The sequence below is a fragment of the Phaseolus vulgaris genome, chromosome 8 (assembly GCF_000499845.2).
Source record: "Phaseolus vulgaris cultivar G19833 chromosome 8, P. vulgaris v2.0, whole genome shotgun sequence".
In the NCBI taxonomy this organism is placed as follows: Eukaryota; Viridiplantae; Streptophyta; class Magnoliopsida; order Fabales; family Fabaceae; genus Phaseolus; species Phaseolus vulgaris.
In genome coordinates this window covers 6,431,437-6,449,568 of record NC_023752.2, presented here as the reverse complement: position 1 = coordinate 6,449,568, position 18,132 = coordinate 6,431,437, and the positions used below count along the sequence as shown (strand labels likewise).

The 18,132-nt window shown below is 34.1% G+C and overlaps 3 protein-coding genes across 11 annotated transcripts in view; 1 reads left to right on the top strand and 2 right to left on the bottom strand.

Moving 5' to 3' along the window:
- LOC137826729 (uncharacterized) overlaps nucleotides 1–18,132 on the top strand; it is an 80,255-nt gene that overhangs the window by 41,963 nt on the left and 20,160 nt on the right. For 2 of the 9 annotated variants that reach the window (XM_068632835.1, XM_068632828.1), the window contains exons 1-5: nucleotides 8,156–8,507; nucleotides 8,865–8,940; nucleotides 9,029–9,099; nucleotides 9,230–9,293; nucleotides 14,961–18,075. In XM_068632835.1, coding sequence (XP_068488936.1) covers nucleotides 15,028–18,075 — 3,048 coding nt within the window. In that variant the 5' untranslated portion in view covers nucleotides 8,156–8,507; nucleotides 8,865–8,940; nucleotides 9,029–9,099; nucleotides 9,230–9,293; nucleotides 14,961–15,027. Of the gene's footprint in view, nucleotides 1–8,155; nucleotides 8,508–8,757; nucleotides 8,959–9,028; nucleotides 9,100–9,229; nucleotides 9,294–14,960; nucleotides 18,076–18,132 lie in introns of those variants that run through there. The other 7 variants (XM_068632834.1, XM_068632826.1, XM_068632827.1 and 4 more) reach the window with 6 other exon arrangements.
- On the bottom strand, nucleotides 735–1,838 carry LOC137824405 (uncharacterized). Its single transcript, XM_068630042.1, has 3 exons — nucleotides 1,726–1,838; nucleotides 1,305–1,371; nucleotides 735–1,152 (listed from the first exon to the last, which is right to left on the bottom strand). Exons 1-3 carry the CDS (start codon nucleotides 1,792–1,794, stop codon nucleotides 863–865), a joined length of 426 nt encoding a protein of 141 aa, XP_068486143.1. The 5' UTR covers nucleotides 1,795–1,838; the 3' UTR covers nucleotides 735–862.
- LOC137823645 (uncharacterized) lies at nucleotides 4,684–13,066 on the bottom strand. The gene is made up of 4 exons (XM_068628863.1): nucleotides 12,650–13,066; nucleotides 11,223–11,504; nucleotides 4,761–4,925; nucleotides 4,684–4,704 (listed from the first exon to the last, which is right to left on the bottom strand). Exons 1-4 carry the CDS (start codon nucleotides 13,064–13,066, stop codon nucleotides 4,684–4,686), a joined length of 885 nt encoding a protein of 294 aa, XP_068484964.1.

Sequence of the window (18,132 nt, the reverse complement as noted above, 5' to 3'; positions counted from 1 at the left end):
TTCAAAATATTAAATATAAATTCAAAATATTAAATAAATATTAAATACAAAACCAACATTTCCGTCGTGAACAAGCTTGATGGTGATCGGAGTGGAAGACAAAGGCGAAGGCGGCGGCGGAAGCTGTGGCGATGGCGGAGCAGGAAAACACCAGCGAATACCAATGGAACAGTAACCTAAATGCCACAAACGAAGTTAGGAAACGAAAATGACAATGCCAACGAAGTGAATAATGAATGATGCGAAAACGAAAACGAAAACGAATGAGTGAAACTGAAACTGAAACTTACAAAATGCATAGAGAAGAAACTGAACTGAGCGCAAAACATTGAAACGAAGAGCGGAGAATGGAAAGTGAAAGTGAAAGTGAAAGTGAAACTAGTGGCGCGCTTCAATTTTTTAGGGTAAAATTGTTTTACAAATGCGGTTGTAGAGTAAGACCGCATTTGTAAATCAATTCAAATGATTTACAAATGCAGTCATATTAAAGACCACATTTGTAAATCATTCTGAATTGATTTACAAATGCGGTCATAGTAAAGGCCGCATTTGTAAATCATTTGAATTGATTTACAAATGCGGTCTTACTCTACAACCGCATTTGTAAAACAATTTAATTTCAAAAATGCCACCGCGTTTTTACAAATGCATTTAAGCGCAAAGTCACACTAAATAAAGGGTCGTTGTTTTACATTTCTTCACTAGTGTGAGAATAACAGTGAACATCATCCAAGACAAACTTCTATCATTTGCAACAAGGGCAAACAAAATTTTCAACTGTTCCATATTATGTGATGACCAAGAAGAATAATCTATTACACAAAATGCCATGAAGCATGAAAACTTGGAAACAAAGTGAGGCTCATGCAGGTGCAGCACTCAAGTTTTGACCACTAGATTTGCTTTTGCGGCCCCAAACAGGAGTGGTCTCAATAAGTTGATGAGGCACAAGTCGTCTCTCCCGCTTAGTTAGTTTCTTTAGTTTCTTGAAGTTGTGAACTCTCAGCCTAGCTATATCATCCTCTTCTTCCGCAGTTCTCTCTCTCACTACAATTGTTAGCCTGCACTCTGGTCTCATTATGAGTCCTGATCTTCCTTTGGCATGGAAGGCAAGTCTCTTTTTGAAATATCCCTTTCCTACAAATGCTTCCGCTGTAAGAAACAACAAACCAGGATCATCACAGATAGAACAACAATTAAGCCTTTCACACTAGATGAGGTCAGCTATATAGATTAAACAATGTTCTATTGTAATTCATGTAACTAAACTTCACTTCAAATAATTATGAACTTCGAAATATTACCTACTAGGAGACGTTCTGGATCTAACCCGTGATTGTGAGAGGCATTTGCTCGGGCTGAATGAATGACCTACAATGGGTAGGATTTTAAAACAAATGCTACCAATTTTGCTTTACCATATAGAAGGTAATAGAATATAACCTTTCTCTCCACCGAAAATGAATATAACTCGAATCTAAATAATCATAAATTGTTGTGTTAAATGCAGACAAAATGCAAGTAAGAGCGGGGATACTTTAGAATTTTATATTGGTGTTATAATTGGGAAAGTTAAAAATGGCCAGGGGATGGGGCAAAGATATTGAGAAAAAAGATTATTAAAATCTGATGCGTTCAAAGAGGAACTTTTTTGAAAGCAATTAAAATTATAGTGTTTGCAATCTTGTCAGTGAGGTGACAGTAAAAGACAACTAGTGTTACTACCTGATAAACAGTTTTTGCTGCTCGTTTTATTGTCAATTCCAACTGCATCAATGCATCTTTAACAAGCATGCCACGAACCAGAGCAGCAACTAAGTTTACCTTCTTTGGACTCTAAAATACCATAGAAGACAGGGCATGTAAAAAGTGTAATCAGTCAGATATGAACCAGACCCTTAAACAATCAATTAGTTTACACATCAAACCAAGGAAGGTATTCCAATAGCTTAAAAAATATGTTCAAACTTGTCTGCAAAAATTGATAACAGATACTGAATATAGCATTATGAAATAAAGCATTACAACTTTTTAAAACTCCTATTATAGCTATGCTGAATATAATTGTGATTGTACCGTCCCGTATCCGGGCGTTGACTAAGTCAAAGTCAAAGTCAACGGCTGGAGAGTCAAAGTCAACGCAAGGCGTCGCCTATGTGGAGAGACGCCAAGTGCCAGCATCGCCAAGAGGAAGCGTCACCAAGGCAAGGCGTCGCCTGGGTGGAGGCGTCGCCCAACCAGGGCGTCGCCAGATCAAACAGTGTAAAAACAAGGCAATCGCGGTGTGGTTCCCCAATACCCATGGGTAGGAAAGACCATGGACGGAGCGACGTCGTGGGAAAGCCTCAGGTCCCGATATCTCGGGAAAGTGATAAAGAGAAGGAAAAGGTGGCTTCAAGGCCATAGTAATAGTACCAGTGAAGGGCAGCCTGACTCGTGAAGTGCTCCTGCCGCCCCAGAGACGCCCGTGGGGCCGATACGACTCAAGAGGAAAGTCACGCCCAGGGCAACCGGGTGCAGAGTACAAAAGGAAGGCAGATACGCTCTCAAAGTAAGTGACTAGATACTTGGGGGCATGAGTTGGCACCCAAAAAGTCACCCCTAGCGCAGTAGCACTCCCAGCAGGAGGACTCACACGTAGAAACGTCCCCAGGTGGGCCGAAGCGCCCCCAGATGGGGTCATGGCGTCGTGAGGCCCTCCACGTGTACGACAGCCATGCCAGAATAGAAACACCCTTTAGTCAGGTGCCAGGTAATTAAAAGTCATTCAATACAGTTTCCCTTTCGAGCATTCAGGTACTATAATGGCTCCCGAGCGTTTCAACGTCTTAAATGCGCTACGTTTTCTAATTAAGCGCTTTGATGAGTGCGTTATGTTTGTGATTAAAAGCGCTTTAAGGCGCTTTAAATGCTTGGGTATTTTAAATAGCGCGGAGAATGTTGGAAAAAGGGTTGGAACTTTCGGCAAATTTATCAGAGAACTCTCTAGTTGCTTGCTCGTGCTTCAAGGTTACGTACAAGTGACTGGGGAATATTTTTGCCTGAAAGAGACAACACACACATATACACAGTTCTTTTACCACCTTCAGAGTGCCATACGCGGTGCTCAGACACGCAGGTGGACAGTTTTTGGTGTTTCTTGCTGGCTGACTTGAGCGTCGGAGTGCACACGGCTGCTAGGGCGCCTCTTTGTCCTCTTTTTTGCAGGAATCCACAGGCAACCAGTGGGAAGGAGTCCCTAGCTGACGGTTGAGGTCGCGCATGAAGACGTCCCGGTCAACCGGACGGAACAGTGATGATACACTGATACTTGTTTATATTGTCAAATCAATGGTTTTCTTTTAGCCTGCATTAGTGCTTACTAGAAAACCAAACGCAAAAATGTGTGGGAACATTGAAGGTTAGAAATGGAGAGATAAACCAATAAGTAGATACAGTTAAAGAAAGATTGGTAAGTAGAACTAGGATGGGAACTATGAAACTGGGGGGAAAATAGAATATAATTATTTGAATGTTATATAGAGAACCTTATTATTTTTATTTATCTAACAGATTAGGATCATTTAGACACCCATGGGGGCAAATGTCGACAGATTTAGCAGCTCTAAAGTGAGAGGAATGCAATTCAGCAATAACAATTGCTGATTAAAATATTGAAAGTTAAGATTGTAATTAACTTCAGAATTTGTTACTGTTGGAATCACCCCTACCTTGCCTAAGTTACAAGCTCATTGGGGATTGCCTAAATTGTAACCTCAAAGGAGATATGACTAAAGTAGAGTATACACTGAGGTGCAAACCTTGATTTATAAATTATAAGTCTTTATTTATGAGGCTGAAATACTCAAAGATTAAAAATTAGACATGTAATTGATTTTGTCACAACACTCAACTGTAACAGTTAAACTACACTTTATTAGATTGGTTTTGCTACCTAAATGATGATGGCTTAGTCTCAAATTGTTTAGTGATATGACTAAAGTAGAGTACACAAGTGGGGTGAATCCAAACCTTGATTTACAAACCATTTTTACAAGATTAGGTTAGACTTATACCCAAAGTTTAGGAGTTAGACAATCAACTGTTGATTGTTCAATCAACAGTTATAAGTGTACTTTATTAGCTTGGTTGTAGAAGTACAAGCATTGTTTAAAAGTATTCACCTCTTCATCATTATTATTATGCCATATATATAGCAGTTAAGAAATGAAAGCAAAGATGTGCCACTAGTATTTTGTCACATAAGAAGGTGCAATTCTTGCGTTTGGCAGTGGCAGTTGCACTTGGAAAGATGAAACTTGTCCAGTCCAACAGAGTACAGCAAATTCTTTTACTGTCTCCACTCTCAAAATTGTTTTAAAGGAGAAAAACAGTTGCCATAATAGCATGCAGTTGAATTAGTTTAATTTATAAAATAAAATTTGTTTCTTCTTTTAAAATATTTTTTGGCTAGAGAATGCTACAAATTTAATAGTGCAATTTCTAAATACATTCATCACATGCATTATACTGAATGAATAAAGTACTGTTTCACTATTTAAGTAATTAAAAGACTTTTCCTTCGATGTTGCCATGTCTGGTATATTATAAGTTTTCATATTGTACTTTTCAGCACTTAAAATTGGAATCATTTCATTCAAAATTCATTCAACATATACTTGATCAGGTCTACCTAACATGTTCTTAATGAAGGAAAACCAACTGCTGCATATAAGAAAACCAAAAGCAAACAATCATGAACAGTGATATGCATCTCAAACCTGCTTTATTCTCTTTAATATTGCTTGAACTTTTTCTGGCTTAGTCACAGCTTTCTGCTTCTGGTATTCACCTTTTGAACTACCCAAAGATGAAACTGGGACTAAAGGTGACAAAACAGGTGTTTCCTCAGGTGAATTTGCCAGAAATGTAGTGCTTGAAATTCCCTGAAACGGAAATAATCAAGTAATAAAATAAAAAAGATGAAGTTAAGAAGAGGGTATGATCAAGGTAGCAAAGCAACAACAATCCATAGAGAGACATAAAACTATGAAATTTATAACACTAACTCAGTAACCCCCGACGTTTTAGTTTGATGAATTGGAAAATATTATGAACAAATCTGTTTATTAAAATCTCCAAACATAATTATCATCACAAAGTCTAAGAAAGTGTTTGCACAATTTAGCAAGCAGCAACAAGAATTGTTGTGAAGGTAATTTTGTTTTGACGTAAAAAAGAAATTCATAAAGAAAAAAGTGATATAGAAATATAGGAGGATAAGATATCCCTGACAAGACAACTAATTAAAGAAAAAATTACAAAGAGAAACAAAACAGAACTCAAGAGTAACAGCATACAACCCACTTAAAAGACCATGTATCTAGTACAAAAGAGAAGCCAAAAACCTTATTCTTTTGCAAAACATTTGGGTGGCCAACCTAAAAACATTATTCTTTTCCAAATCTCTGTTTGCTTTCCATCTTATATTTTTTTGTTGATGACTTGAGACCAACTAATCCAAAAAATTGAAGCTATTATGTGAAAACTCAAAAATGGTTTATAAGTAACACCTCCTTATGCAAGCCCTTTGGGAGTTTGAAGTGTTGATAATGGACAAATGCCCCTCCAACCTTGTGCTTAATTGAACTTAAGCCAAGTGAACTGCCAGACAGGATTCAACTTTTCACTTCGTCATAATCAATATGATAGCACGTCAATGACAAATCATCTCAAGGCTGTTCTATTAGGTAAAGGCTACTGAACAATCTCATATCTAACAGTTCCCAACTTAACAAACAGTCCTCAATTCACCCATAGCAGACCAGAGTAAGTCTGGTATAATTTATTCTAAAGTCAAACCAGCAGGAAAGATGTTAGAGGGGAATGCTCAACAATTTAAACTGAAAAATGAAATTCAACCACCTAAAGATTATAAGCTCCTTTCAAATTACGCAGATATTTAGAAATCTAATGAATAAACGGATCCAAAAAGGAAAAGCCTTTGGATTTCGTCATAAAGGAATACCCTAGTGAAACCAAACTCCATTAAGAAATTTGAATAGCAACCATAGAAGGGATTTATACTCATCATTTAACACTTAATGCCAGCCAAACTGCTTTTCTTAACTAATATGGTGTATAGCCTAGTTAGTTACATCTCCTTAAGGTTGCATTGTTAGACCCAGTGATCCTCCCAAAATCTCTGATTATGTCACCTGCTCCGGCTTTCCACCTTACACCTTTTTCGAACCATCCAACACCTTCTCCCTCTCCTCATAATTTGACCAGATCTTTCCACCATCAAGACTAATATTTAGCTTGAACACCTATTTGTCCCGAGACCAAACCATATTTTGCTTGAAGTACTTCTTTCCATCTTCATTTTTTTTCAATGAGTAGCCTCCACTTCCACTTAGCCAATAGGACATAATTGAAATAATGTGTATCCTTGATGCCTAAGCACTCCAGCACAATTTATCCAAGCAATTGTTCTATTATGTTTCCCCCACCCATAGAGAAATCTCCTTTGGATACGGGTAATCATTTTACACACTTCTGATAGAGCTTTGTTATAAGAGAGGTAGAAAATAGGTAGAGCAGTGAAAACAAATTTAATCAAGCATATTCTACCAGCCAAAAGACAATTGTCTTCCTTTCCACACATTTAATCTGGCCCTTACTTTGTCAAGAATGGGTTCCCAAAACAACTTTCTCCTTGTATTGCCTCCAACAATAAGGCCTAAGCATTTGAATGGTATTAGCCATTTTTGCACAATTTGCATTTATGCGTAGGTCCTAAACCTACTTCTCCCTACATTTAAAGTCACAATCTTAGATTTAGATTTATGAAAGTTAATTTTCAATCCCAAAGCTAGCTCATAGCACCTTAAAATACATTTTATTGTAAAAACACTTTGATAGTTAGTTTGACATATAAAAAAATGTATCATCAACTTGTAGCATATAAACCTCAAATTCAGTATTGTCTAATTCCATCCCTTTAAGTAGATTAGCCTTAATAGTTTGTCTTACCAATCCAGCCAACTTCCCATCCACAGTTAGGAACAAAAAAGGAGCTAAGGGGTCCCCCTACCTCAAACTCCTAGTTGGTAAATTATGTAGTCGGGCTACCATTAACCATAACCGAGCCTTCATTGCTATCAATGATCATCATGAGTAAAACGGCCTAATCAATGAGTCTTAAATAATGAGTGGTTATTTATGGAACAATGAATATAGTTATATGACTATGACTAATCCAAATGACTCATAATGATCAACTTAGAGGATATTATACTACAAAAGAAAAATCAATATTACCTACAAATTATTATCTACGGATTTAAATTTGTGTATGTAAATTCAACATAACTAATATTCATAAATATTAATAATAAATAATAATAATTATAACTAATAGATATGCATACTATTAACATTACAAAACCAATAATATTAATATAATATTATAAATAATATAAATAATATTATTATTAATAATTTTAATGGTATTGATAATATTAATGATATTAATAATATTAGTGATATTAATAATATTAGTGATATTAATAATATTAATAGTATTAATGATATTAATAATATTAATAATATAAATAATATTATTAATAATAATATAAATAATATTAATAATATTATTTATAATATTAATACTATTAATAATAATATTAATAATATTAATACTATTAATAATAATATTAATAATATGAATATAATATTAATAATAATATAAGTAATAATATTAATAGTATTTATAATATTAAAAATATTAATACTATTTATAATATTAATAATATTAATATTAAAATTTATAATATTTAATAATAATAATATTATAATAATTAATAATGTTATTAATTTTAATAATAATATGAATAATATTAAATATATCAATAATATTAATAAATGTTTATATTAATAATTATATTAATAAATATAATAATAACTATAATATAATATGAAAACAAAACTTATCTCATGGCTAAAGTTTTATTGGTCACCAAATCGGGTTTCATATATCTTTTCCAAATTCCAAATAATAACTTCCACCCTCTTGGTCAACTTTATTTTAATTTTTTTTTAGATTTTACAAGTCAAGTTTTATAAGTTTAAACTGAACGATATTCTAGATGAGATCCACAGACAGCTAGCCCCTACATCCATTCTCCTTATCCTCACTAATCTTCGGATTCATTTAACACCTCAAACTCTATCACCACTCTCATCATACACTCACTCAACTTTTTGCCTCTTCTTATGCTTCAAACACCCAACTTCATAACCAACCCCTTCTATTCTACCTTCTCTTTCTTCTTCAGTTTAGTTTGCTGATTAGAAAAAGAAAAAAAAAAGAACTCTCCCTTCGAAGTTGCACGGTTCTGCTAATGAGTTTTGTTAATGGTGTAGCTGACATGACACCTGAAGATTCTATGAGCTCCAGTGCTTGAATGAACCAACTGCACTCACCCTAGTCAACTACAAACCACGTGCAGCAGTGAATCACTCAGGTCAAATATCTCATACACTTCTTTTCTTTTCCTTTTTCCTATCTCTTCTGCAACTATCTCATTCACTTATTTAGATCCACCTTGGATATATTTCAACAACGATTACTCTTTTTTTAACCTTTTGATTCATAAATGGGTTCAATCATTGCATATCATCAACTACTTTTATTATTTTAAACACCATACATCTCTAATCAACAACAACTCTAAAAACTTTACGGAGCTAAAATCCATGGTTCCTTGTAAAAAGTTTTATATCACAAGGAATCTGAGGGGACTACAGAGAAGTAGCCATAGATTCATCCTCCTTTATCTTCCATAGCAGAGCAACACTAACACTCTCACATGGTCTTAAAGCTTGCAACTAAATCTCCTTCAATCTCATCTTCTGGAAAAACTCTTTTTGTTTGATCACCTCAATCCAACACAATCTGTAAGTTCTTCTCTCACAGTATACTCAACATACAAACTTTCTCATATCTCTCTTCCTTCCTTTTTCATTATTTAACTTCAACTTACAGGCCTTTCCCAACTATTTTACCAACTCCACAACATCTTCTTTCTCCATGGAACCCTATCAATTTCATACAAGGTAACATCAATTTAATATAAATCTTTATAGCTTATTTCTTATTTTTTATTTCCAGTTTATTTTAATCATTTTTCTCATTTCCAAAAATATTTCTCTTAGCTGACATATTATGACTACACATATATACTAGGTTTCATCTGCTTGGAATTGTTTCAGCTATTATATGAAGCTTGTGTGAGAACCCAACCAGTCAGGTAAAATATATGTTTTTTTTTTCAATTTTTACTCCTGTTATTATGAATGTAAAGTTTTATTTTGTATTATTTTTCAAGTAACACAAAATAAAAATAGTGACATAAAATCAATCACAATTAAATATAGATTTAAAAATAAAAAAAATACAATCAATTGAAACTTATTACAACACAAATGATATGAAATTTTCAAACAAGAGGATTGGAAGAAATACTTAAATTTTTGTACAGAAGAAAAAGTTCGCACTTCCATCCATCTTCAATTCATAATTAAAATGTAATTAACATATTACTAAATAAAATTATAGACAAATTAAAGATATGTCTAACAATAGAGGACAATATTGAAGTGTTATTCACTCTCACATGCACTCACTCACCTTCTTTGCCATCATATTCTCCTCTCATTCATTCATTCACTCAAGCAAACATTAATGAATCATAATAGAAAGACTACGATAATATACCTGAAAAGACAAGAGACAAAGTTGGAAAGAGAAGATGATGTACATAGCAAGAAATGAATATGCGGAATTGAAGGTGACACATTAACGAAGGCGGTGCAAGTAGCAAAAAAAGGAAAACATATCTTGAGTTTCATGATTTCAAGAAGAAAGTAAAGAACAGAACACAGTGTGTGAAGACGAAAGCGTTTTCTGGAAAGAACTAAAAACTGTATTTTCCATATATTTTTAGATGTTGTAACATTTACACCTTTATACATACGAAAGAGAAAAAAAAGAAAATAAAACACTTTGGGCTTAGGAACATAGCCCATAAGAAAGATATAGGCCCAATAACTTAAACTGAAAACCCTCCCTCAAGCTGGAGCATGTATGCAAAGAACTTCAAATTTGCTGATAAGTTTTTGGAAAATGCTTCTCTCAAGGGCTTTTGTTAGAACGTCTACAAGTTGCTCTGCAGATCAAATGGGCAGAAGGTGGAACAAAATTGTTGCAGCCTTTTACGAACAACATGATAGTCAATGTCAATGTGTTTCGTACACTCATGAAAGTTACTATTAAGAGCAATATGCATAGTTGCTTGTGAATCGCAGTAAAGACATGCAGTGGTGGAGGTGGTGACATGGAGATCTCCTAGAAGAAATGTCAACCATTGCAGCTCACATGAAGTTGAAGCCAAGGCACGGTATTCTGCCTCTGAGGATGATCTAGAAACCATGCTTTGCTTCTTGGTTTTCCATGAAATCAATGATTCTCCCAAAAAAATGCAAAAACCAGTTGTTGAGCGTCGAGTCATCGAACATGACGTCCAGTCAGAGTCACTAAAAGCTTTTAAATGCAAAAAGAAAATTCTTTGAATAGAACAACCTTGTGCAGGTGCAACTTTTATGTATCGCAACACATGTTGAACGGCACGATGATGATGGATTGTAGGCTTTTGAAAAAACTAACTCATATGTGAACAAGAAAGCATATATTTGGTCTAGTGTTTACAAGATATAAAAGACGTCCAATGAGTCTTCTATAACTTGAAGGTTCATGAATGTCAACTTCTTCAAACATATTCTCTGCCTTTTTCTGCATGGGTGTGGTTGTTGGTTTGGCACCTAGCATCCCTACATCATCAAGGATCTCAAGAGCATATTTTTTGTGACAAAGATGAATACCATCATGTGTCCGTGTTATCTCTAAGCCAAGAAAATATTTCAATTTTCCTAGATCTTTGATTTTAAAAGTAGTATTCAGCAAGTTCTTCACATTATTTATCTCATGCATATCATCACCGATTATAATAATGTCATCTACATAGACTAATAAAGCAATAAAAGATTTTTCTAATTTTTTGATAAAGAAAGAATTGTCACCTTGAGATTGGATGAAACCTATGGTTAAAATGCTCATCAGATAAATTTTTATATGATAGGACCGAATTGAGTGGATACCTTGTTGTGTCAGTGTTTATTACCTTCTCTGAAGAGGTTAGCAATTGATGATGATAATCCTCAAGGTATGCATGGCTTCTTTGAGTTCTTGTTGATCTTCTGAGATCTTCGGTATCTCTGTTCTCAGTGTTTGCAACTTCATTCATGTTGCCTCTATGATAACTGTCATACATGTGTTCCATAAAATTCTGATCATAGCTTAGCTCATTTTGTTCACTTTTATCAATGACTTGACAAAAGATTTTCTCATAGAAGAGAACATTTTTGGAGACAAATATTTCTCTGGTTTTTGCATCAATGACTGACTATATAACATTTTGTTCCTGCCTTAAAACCCATAAAAATACATCTTTTGGCTCTAGGATCATGTTTATTCCTGTTGTTTTCAATAGTAGAGGCAAAACACAAACATCCAAAGATACAAAGATTACTTATATCAGAGGCAATGGTGTACAATTTTTCATATGGACATTTATTTGAAATAACAGAAGAAGGCACTCTATTTAAGAGATGAACATCATGCATTATGGCGTAAGACCAAAAAAATTTAGGAAGATTAGATTGAAACATGAGACACCGGGTCACATTTAAGATGTGTTGATGCTTACGTTCTACCACAGAATTTTGTTGTGGTGTCTCAATACAAGTGGTTTGGTGAATGATATTGTGCTTATCATAGAAATCCTTTCAGGAAAATTCTTGGCCATTGTCAGTTCTAATAATTTTAATTCCTTTATCAAATTGATTTTTAACCATGACAACAAAGTTGCTTACGTGTTTCATTTTTATTTTTCATCATATATACCCAAGTAAATCTAGTGTAATCATCCACTACAGTGAGAAAATATTTGTGACCATGAATAGAATGAATACTAAAAGGACCCCAAATATTAATATGAAAAAGATCAAAAGAATTATCACATGTACTTTTGCTTAAAGGAAAAGGTAATCTATGTTGTTTAGCGAGATGGTAAGGAGTACACATATTGTTCTTATCAAAGTATATGTCTGGATAGGTCTTACTCGTGCATTCTAACACCTTACTCGAGGGATGACCCAATATACAATGCCATGTATCAAGATTTTTGACATGCTGAAAAGGCTCATCAGTTTGAGTGAAGAGAGCAATGTTCTTCTCGGATGAAAAATCAAGATTATAAAATCATGCACCAAGCCTAGCCCGTCCAATCATCTTGGATGTAGTTGTGTCCTGAATATGACATTCATCACAAAAGAAAACAAATTTATAGTTAACTGAGGTGTTGAGTTTCTAAACAGATAATATATTCAGAGCAAATTCGGGAATAAATAAAGCATTGTATATTATGATATCTTTAGATAAGACTATGGTCCCAGCACATTTTGCAATAACTTAGGTATTCTTAGGAAGTCTAACTTTCACGATTTCAATTTCATAATAAGTAAAAAACAAAGACATATCACAGGTTACATGATCAGTGGCTCCGGTATCAAGAATCCAGGATTTGCAGGTGCATTTGGAACTACAAATGCATGTAGGAATGGGTCGTAAAGAATCCAGTTCTTCCCACAATATTCTGAAATCTGTGTAATACTCAGAAATGCTTCTCTCTCCCTGCCTAATCGAATTTATTTCTTGAAGGAGATCAGAAGTGCAGAAATGGTTGCTTTTGGAAAATCTCTCCTTCAGATCTTCCCATAAATCCCTTGTGTTGTCAATGTAATTGGTGCTTTGAGCAATTTGTGTGATAAGGCTCCGATTAATCCACGAAATCACAATGACATTGCAGCGCTCCCATGCTTCGTATTGTTTGCTCTTGCGTGTCGGTTCTGGAATTTCTCCACTGACAAATTTAAATTTGTTCTTCGAGAGCAAAGCCCTTTTCATCGCGCGACTCCATGAATGATAGTTACTACCGTCAAGTGGAGGTGAAACTAAGACCGCTCCTGGATTCTCTCCGGGATGAAGATAGCAGGGACTCGCTGGGTCTTGTGAAGAGTCCTCGGAAGCCATGGAAGAAGCAAGACGAGAGGATACAAGAATGTGAAGAAAAATAGGGAGAAACGGAGTATCAAAGCAAGCGCAAGTCAGAGCGGGTCAAACTCGCTCTAGTACCATCTTAAGTTTCATGATTTCAAGAGCGGGTCAAACTCGCTCTGATACCATCTTGAGTTTCTTGATTTCAAGAAGAAAGTAAAGAACAAAACAGTGTGGGTGAAGCAAGAAGCATTTTCTGGAAAGAACTAAAAACTGTATTTTCCATATATTTTCAGATGTTGTAACAGATAAGGCTTTATACATACGAAAGAGAAAAAAAAAGAAAAAAAAACAATTTGGGCTTAGGAACACAGCCCATAAGAAAGATATAGGCCCAATAACTTAAACTTAAAAGGCAATTGCTTCCTGCACCATATCACTGCACTCGATTCCACCGGAAAAGACGAAACTATCCTTAAAAAAAATTTCCGAAATATGTGTTTTGGATTTTTTTTTTCCAGGACGAAATTTTATATTACGAATTTTTTTATCCAGAATGAGTTTTTCATTTTTTTTCCGGATTTTTATTTCCAAAATACAATAATATCTTTTTCGGATTTTTTTTTTCTGGAATGTATTATTTTCAATTCCATATTTTTTTGTCTGAAATAGAATTTTAATTTTTTTTTCTGGATTTTTATTTCCGAAACTCAATAATCACTCTGGATTTATTTTTTTGGAATATATTATTTTTAATTCTGAATTTTTATTTCCAGAATAAAGAATATTTTTGGAAATTAAAAAAATATGTTGGGTGCAGATTAAAAATAATTGGGTATAGGAAGCATTTGCCAACTTAAAAACATACGACAGATTGTTATACAAATGTCGCTGGGCAAATCCTGTTATCCTGTATACTGATTGTTTGGAATTTGCATCTCCAGGATCTTCTCTCTTTATCCTTCAACTAATCTTAACATTGCATCTTTCTTTCTCCAACATATTACAGCATCCTTCATCATTCCATGGTTATTAACACCTTTCTTCTCATGAAGGGATCTTACTACATTAAAATCACCTATAACACACCACGTATTACTCATCTGTGCTTGCCTGATTACTGACAAATCATTCCATAAATGTTGTTTTCCTCCAAAAGAGAAAGTGGTAAGTATATGGATAAGAAAATGATAAAGAACTAAAAGGAACCTTTAAGTTAGAATAAAAATTATATTTTTTTATAATAAGTTTTTATTGGATTTTTTTATTTATATGATCTTTTAATATTAGAAATACTTTGAAAATATTATTTATCATTAACTAATTAGATACTAGATAAAAAGTTAAAAACATAACGAATAATAGAGGTAGAAGAGGAGTTAAATCTGATCTCTTGATATATTATTTTTTGCACACTTTCTAATTTTATAGCAAAAAGCTTAAATAGAAAAACTATGAATTTTGGCTACGCTATTATAAGTAGACATCATGAGTCATTCTTACAACTAATTTGTTTTTTAAATTTTAACCGAACATACCAGCAAAATAAAAGTCATATAGAAATATTAAGTGAAGCTAAAAAAAATCTCAATCGAAAATAACTGGCATCACTTGTACAATTTTTTTGGCATTGACAACTTTTTAGTACTTTTTTAATGCTGTAATTTTATAAATTATTATAGTATCTATAAACATTTTTTGGTTTCTATGTTGTTTTTTAGATGAACTTTTAAGTGTCATCAAAATTCGTTTCTGTTTGCTGAATTTTTTTTATCAATTTCCTTTTGTGTTTTGTAATATTTAGGGGGGAAAATTACTAATTAAAAGTAGGAAGCAAAAAATCAAGACGAAAGCGTTCATTGTGAAGGGATATGGAAACAATTGTCTCTACAACAACTGAAAGTGCAGTGAAAATTGTAGCACGCGTGGTCAAACGACAAATGGGCTACTTTTTCAACTACAAAGACAAATTTAAAGACTTGGAATCTTACATTCAGAAGCTGGAAGATAATAGGGAGAGGCTACAACAACAAGTTGATGAAGCACTAAGGAATGCAGATGAAATTGAAAATGACGTTCAAGGTTGCTTAAAGCTGATGGATGAGAAGATAAAAGAATATACAAGTTATATTCACAATGAGTGTCATGCAAAGACAATTTGCTCACTTGGTTTCTTTCCAAATAACTTCAAATTGAGGTATCAACTAGGCAGAGAAGCTACAAAGAAGATAGAGGAAATCGAACGAGATAAACTTTCGGAGAAAGGTTTTGACAATGTTTCGTATCAAAAAGGCCCATCCACTGATGTTTCTTTTTCAAACATAGGCTATGAGAGCTTTACGTCTAGAAATACAAATATGGAGATGATTTTGAAAGCACTGGAAGACTCTACCATTGATATGATTGGAGTTCATGGGCCTGGTGGTGTTGGTAAGACCACTTTAGTCAAAGAAGTTGCTAAGATAGCTCGAGAAAATAAGTTGTTCAAGACAGTGGTCATAGCAAATATTGGCAGAAATCCTGATTTCAAAAATATTCAAGGACAAATTGCTGACATGCTAGGAATGAGATTAGAAGGGGAAAATGAGATTTCAAGAGTAGATCGTATTAGAAAGAGGTTAAAGAACGAAAAGGAGAACACCCTTATTATCCTTGATGATCTTTGGGATGGATTGGACTTGAATAAACTTGGGATTCCATGTAATGATGATGAAAGCAAACGAGAGGTCAATGAGATATCTAATCTTGAAAACAGCGATGACATATCTGAATTTGGTAACAATAAGACCAAGAAAGAAGAGTTGTCAAAAATTGATTTGAATAAGATGGAAAAGGGAAAGTTATCTAGGAGTTACAAAGGATGCAAAATTCTTCTAACTTCTAGATATAAACATGTACTATGTAATCAAATGGATGAGCATGAGAGCTCAACTTTTTCAGTAGGAGTCCTCAATGAAAAAGAGGCAGAGACTTTGCTTAAGAAAGTTGCTGACGTAAAAACTTCCGAGTTCGATGGTAATGTTACTGAAATTGCCAAATGGAGTGCTGGATTTCCTATAGCAATAGTTTCCATAGGAAGGACACTAAAGCATAAAAGCTTATCTGCATGGAAGCATGTTTGTCAACAAATTAAAAGACAAAGTTTTACAGAAGAATGGGGATTTACTGACTTCTCTATCAAGTTGAGCTACGATCATCTAAAAAATGAGCAGCTAAAGTCTATTTTCTTACATTGCGCAAGAATGGGACATGATGCTTTGATTATGGACTTGGTCAAATTTTGCATTGGTTTGAATTTGCTGCAAGGAGTCCACACAATAACAGATGCGAGGAAAAGAGTAAAGGAGGTTATACAGGAGCTAGAAGAATCGAGTTTGTTAGTGAGGAGTTATTCTGATGACCGCTTCAACATGCATGACATTGTGCGAGATGTTGCTATTTCAATATCATCCAAAGAAAAACATGTATTTTATATGAAAAATGCCTTTCTTGATGAGTGGCCTCACGAAGATGAATTTGAAAGGTACACTGCCATTTTTTTACACTATTGTGACATCAATGATGAGCTTCCTGAGAGTATACATTGTCCTAGACTTGAAGTCTTGCACATTGACAATGAAAATGAATCTTTCAAAATACCAGATGACTTTTTTAAATCTATGGTTCGACTTAGAGTGTTGGTATTGACTGGTGTTAATCTATCTTGCTTACCTTCATCAATTAAATGCCTAAAAAAACTGAGAATGCTTTGTTTGGAGAGATGCACTCTAGGAAATAACCTATCAATCATTGGTGAGTTAAAGAATTTACGAATCCTTACTCTTTCAGGATCTAATATTGAAAGTTTGCCTCTTGAATTTGGGCAATTGGATAAGCTTCGGCTTTTCGACATAAGCAATTGCTCAAAACTAAGAGAAATAAGGTCCAATATCATACCAAGGATGAACGCTTTAGAGGAACTTTATATCAGAGACAGTCTAATTCTGTGGGAGGCTGAGGAAACTATCAATAGTGCAAATGCTAGTATGTCTGAGTTAAGGAAATTGAATCAGTTGCAAAATCTAGACATACACATTCAGAGTTCTGGCCATTTTTCGCGAAACTTGTTTTTCGACAATTTGAATAGTTACAAGATTTTCGTTGGTGAATTCAACTTGCTTAACTTGAATAAAGTGGGAGAATTCAAAGTTCCTGACAAGTATGAGGAGGTGAAATTTCTGGCATTGAACCTAGAAGAAGGTATTGATATTCATTCAGAAAAATGGGTTAAAATGTTGTTAAAAAATGTTGAATGTTTGTTGTTGGGGGAACTCAACGATGTTCAAGATATTTTCTATGAATTAAATGTTGAGGGATTTCCAAATTTGAAGCATTTATCCATTGTAAACAATATTGGCATTCAGTATATTATCAACCATGTGGAGCAGTTTTACCCTTTACTCACTTTTCCCAAATTGGAGTCCATATGGCTTTACAAACTGCATAATTTGGAGAAAATATGTGACAATCAGCTTGCTGAGGCATCTTTCCGTAGTTTAAAAGTGATCAAGATTAAAACATGTGTTAAATTGGGAAGCCTTTTCCCATTTTCCATGGTTCGACTCCTCACTCTGCTTGAAACAATTGAAGTGTGTGATTGTGATTCTTTCAAGAAGATAGTTTCAGAAGAAAGACAAACTCATGATGACAATATAGTTTCAGAAGAAATACAAACTCGTGATGACAAGATTGAGTTTCCTCAGTTACGACTTTTAACCTTAAAGTCTTTACCAACATTTACTTGTTTATATACCATTGATAAGATGTCTGATAGTGCACAATCGCTGCAAGACCGAGTACCACAACACAGGAACAAAGATATTTTCACTGACATTGAGAATAGGGTCATTAATTCTTGCCTTCCACTCTTCAATGGAAAGGTATGTAATAACCTTATCATAATTACATTCGTAAGTTTAATTTGTATGTTATTATTC